Source organism: Apis dorsata, unplaced genomic scaffold (assembly GCF_000469605.1).
Source record: "Apis dorsata unplaced genomic scaffold, Apis dorsata 1.3 scaffold_68, whole genome shotgun sequence".
In the NCBI taxonomy this organism is placed as follows: Eukaryota; Metazoa; Arthropoda; class Insecta; order Hymenoptera; family Apidae; genus Apis; species Apis dorsata.
The window spans coordinates 60,319-63,732 of NW_006263366.1; the positions used below are offsets into that span (position 1 = coordinate 60,319).

At 42.2% G+C, this 3,414-nt stretch overlaps 2 protein-coding genes across 4 annotated transcripts in view; both read right to left on the reverse strand.

The window, feature by feature from the left end:
* The window catches only part of LOC102675985, a 27,143-nt gene that overhangs the window by 14,614 nt on the left and 9,115 nt on the right, over positions 1–3,414 (reverse strand). The window contains exons 1-2 of one of the 3 annotated variants that reach the window (XM_006609984.2): positions 2,499–2,859; positions 1,459–1,544 (exon numbers count right to left, since the gene is read on the reverse strand). The exons of 1 other annotated variant lie outside the window; for it this stretch is intronic. In XM_006609984.2, coding sequence (XP_006610047.1) covers positions 1,459–1,544; positions 2,499–2,591 — 179 coding nt within the window. In that variant the 5' untranslated portion in view covers positions 2,592–2,859. Of the gene's footprint in view, positions 1–1,458; positions 1,650–2,498; positions 2,860–3,414 lie in introns of those variants that run through there. One more of the 3 variants, XM_006609983.2, reaches the window with a different exon arrangement.
* Positions 1–3,414, reverse strand: part of LOC102676454 — a 14,069-nt gene that overhangs the window by 8,961 nt on the left and 1,694 nt on the right. The window lies entirely within an intron of this gene.

Here is a 3,414-nt window from a genome sequence, read left to right on the forward strand (position 1 = left end):
TATCCTGGACGGCTTGCCTCGAATAAAATTATCACCGATGGAGGAATGGATGCAAATTTCGAATTTCGATTTTTGTCGCCGCATTTAAACATTCTTCGAATACTTTCGAATTAAAGATACGTGAAAAAGGAAAAAAAAAGAGGAGGAATGAAAATCCGAGAAATTCATGGACGGCTTGCCTCGAATAAAATTGTCACCGGTGGAGATTTGCCGTCGCATTTAAACGTTCTTCGATTATTTTCGAATTAAAGATAGAAAGAGGGGGGAAATGAAAATTAGTAAATGTTGCCCAGTCTTCATTTCTAATTTTTCCAAACAATGAACACTTCTCTCACTGATAGGGAGAATGACCAGAGAATTCTCGACGAATCTCATCTCTCTTGTAAAACTCGTGATGAGAAATTCACCCTATTCAGCCGGCTAACGATCCATTTCACGCGACATCTAGCCCTCCTCCTTGTCAACCCTTCGTATCGGCCAACTCTCTTTCTTAACTTTCGCTCCAAAGCTAAATTATTCGTTTGTTATTCGCGCTTCCCCCCCTCCCAGCCCCCCCTTTATCCCCTCCAAAACGGAGCAATTACCCTACGCCCCAATTAGGTTACGCTTCGAGCTCTCTCCGCGTCTTTGCACCACGCTTTGACGCTGCAACATCAGCCACGCCCTCACCTTTCGCGATCGTTTGCCGCATCTTGGCAATCACTCGTTTATCAATCCGTCGCAACCCTTTCCTTGAGCTCCGTTAAAATTTCGTACTAATCGAAATTGCGAATCTTCTTCTCAACGATTCATAAGAAGCCAGGCAAATCCAAGAACCAAGGTACCAAGTACCCTCTCCTTCTCCTCCTCCTCCTCTTTTTAATATTTTTGCGCGACCCACCTCCTATTCTCCTCATCGAACCGAGACGATCCAAAATCGAATTACAACGAAATGAAACGAAATAAAATTCGTTTCAAGCTCAAAAGGAAAGGAGAGGGGAGGAGGGGAAATAACGGGGTCGAAACTGGGTTCGCCAAATATCAGTGGCGCACGCAACTCGAGGCCTCGTTCCCCCTTTCGCGTTTCGCGTAATCAACCGCTCATTGTAAGCGTTATCGGCGATAAACACGAATGTGGCGAATCACGGGTGGATGATCCTCGACTAGAAAATGGAATTTCATTAACCCCCCGCCCTCTCCCCCCCCGTGAAACGTGAACGATCTCGGCCAATTCCGGTGTCCCGGTTAATTACGAATTTATTCGTTCGTTTCCAGCCCATGTTTACCGATTCATCGGCCCGCTTATTCTTCCGACTCGAGGACCGATATCGAGCCGATCCGTTGTTACCCCGATTCAGGTTCGAGTGAGAGCTATCGCGCGTGCGCGGTCAATTTCGTTCCATAATCGTTCCATCCACCCCCTCTATCCATATCCTCGTTCCATTTACTTATTATTATGGGGATCGTATCGATACTCACCGATCCAACAAATTCTCGATCGCCTCGTAAGCGTCCTGCAGATTCAGATCCCTCGCCTCCCTGGCCAACATTATCGTAGGCTCGAGCTGCGACAAGTTGGACGGAAGTCTGTAATTGAATTGGAACGCGGACGAGAACACCACGCTTCCCCTTTTGTTCATGGAAACCGGAACCGAGACGCCGATCGTGAACTGGAAAATGGAGGGCGAGGGGGCGAGTTTAAGGGGCGCACGAAACAACTTCTCTCTCAAGGGGGGAGAAGAAATCGGAGGGGTGGAAGGAGAGGGCGGAGGAAGTCGTAGAGGAAGTTCGCGAAGGTATCGTTGTGAAGTTTTTTTTTTTTCTTTTTTCTTTTTATTTTTCGAGAGGAGAAGTTTCGTTTGGGAAAAGCGTTCTTTCGTTATTGGTGGCACTTTTCTCTCTCTCTCTCTCTCTCTCTCTCTCTTTCTCTTCTTCTTTAAATTTTTCTTAGAGAATTAAAGAGAAGAAACGAGACGAATAAAAGTAACATGCTAAACTTCAATTTATACATCTTTCTTCGGATTTCCGCCAATCTGGTGATGTAATAAACCGTTCAAGTTTGCTTTCCGCGAAAAAATGGCGAAAGAAGGAAATAACCGCAGGAACCGTACAAAGGGGCAACGAAAACCAAGGAAGTAGCGAAGTGGATCTCGACACGGAACGTTGTGGAGTAAACCTTTTTAAAAAACGTATATATATATATATATATATATATATACAAAATATTTCCACCTTCTATAAATTTCTCAACGATATACCACTGAAATCCGAAAAATAGAATATTAAAATTATTTTCACGATTACAATTTCGTTGGGAAAAATTTTTTTTACGCTGATACTATTGAATTTGGCTGATTTGCTTCCGATATTAAATTACGAAAGCGGATCTCGATGACTCGAAAAACACTGTTCGAGTACGAAAAGATTTTAAAACGCGAAAATCCGATTGAATAAATTGGAGAATATAATAAACAACGTGTAAAAAGCAGGAAAGGATTAAAATCGAGAGAAAAAATTACCTGGAACAACGAGTTGTTGGGGTAAAGAAGGATACTTTCGCTTCTCCAAACGAACACTATCACTACGGCTCCCAATGGAAACGAGCGAAACATGTTAATTTTAAAACACTTGAAGTTAAAAAAAAAAAAAAAAACGACGGCAAACGGAAAAAGATTTTGGATCGACTGGTTTGGACGAGCTAACGACGAGCTACCAGTTCGCACGACCGACAACGCGATAATGAATGCGTAGTAAAGGAAGACCGTGAGGTATGTTGTTTACGTTCGACGCTCGTGATTGCGAGTCGTTCCTTTCCAAGAATCACTCTGCGGTTAAATTGTACGTACAAATTCTCTGGAAAACGAAATGTCGGATAAACTTAAACATAAACGAAAACAAAGGTCGAGGAGTAACGCACACGTGCGAAATAAATGTTTATTTTCTTTCGATTCTATTTTAATTTTAATCCGACGATAAATTATCTCGTGCGACATTTAGAAGAAAAAAGAAAAAAAGAAGAAGAAGAAGAAGAAAATTTGCGATTGTCGATCGAATAAGAGGGGGAACAAACGCGTTTCGGTATGCGGTATGGAAAACCGGAGCCCGATTCATCGGTATATCAGCTTAACCCCTGCCAACGATAGCGTTGTAAATCCAATAATTGGCCGGCCCCGGCTGTTAAGCAGCTTTAATTAATTCCGTTTCCAACGCGGCGCGATTAACGATCGAAGTTGAATTAAAATCTCATCCGAGGATAGGCGATCTCCCGAAGAAACGCGAATTTCTTCCTCTCAGAAATTATTCCCTACTTTTTTCCTTTTATCCTTCGATAAATAATCTTTGATCGCGCTAAAATTTTTAATTCGATCTTGCAGAAGTTTAATCGATTTCTTTCTTTTTTTTTTTTTTTTTTTGAAATAGAAGGGAAATAGAAAT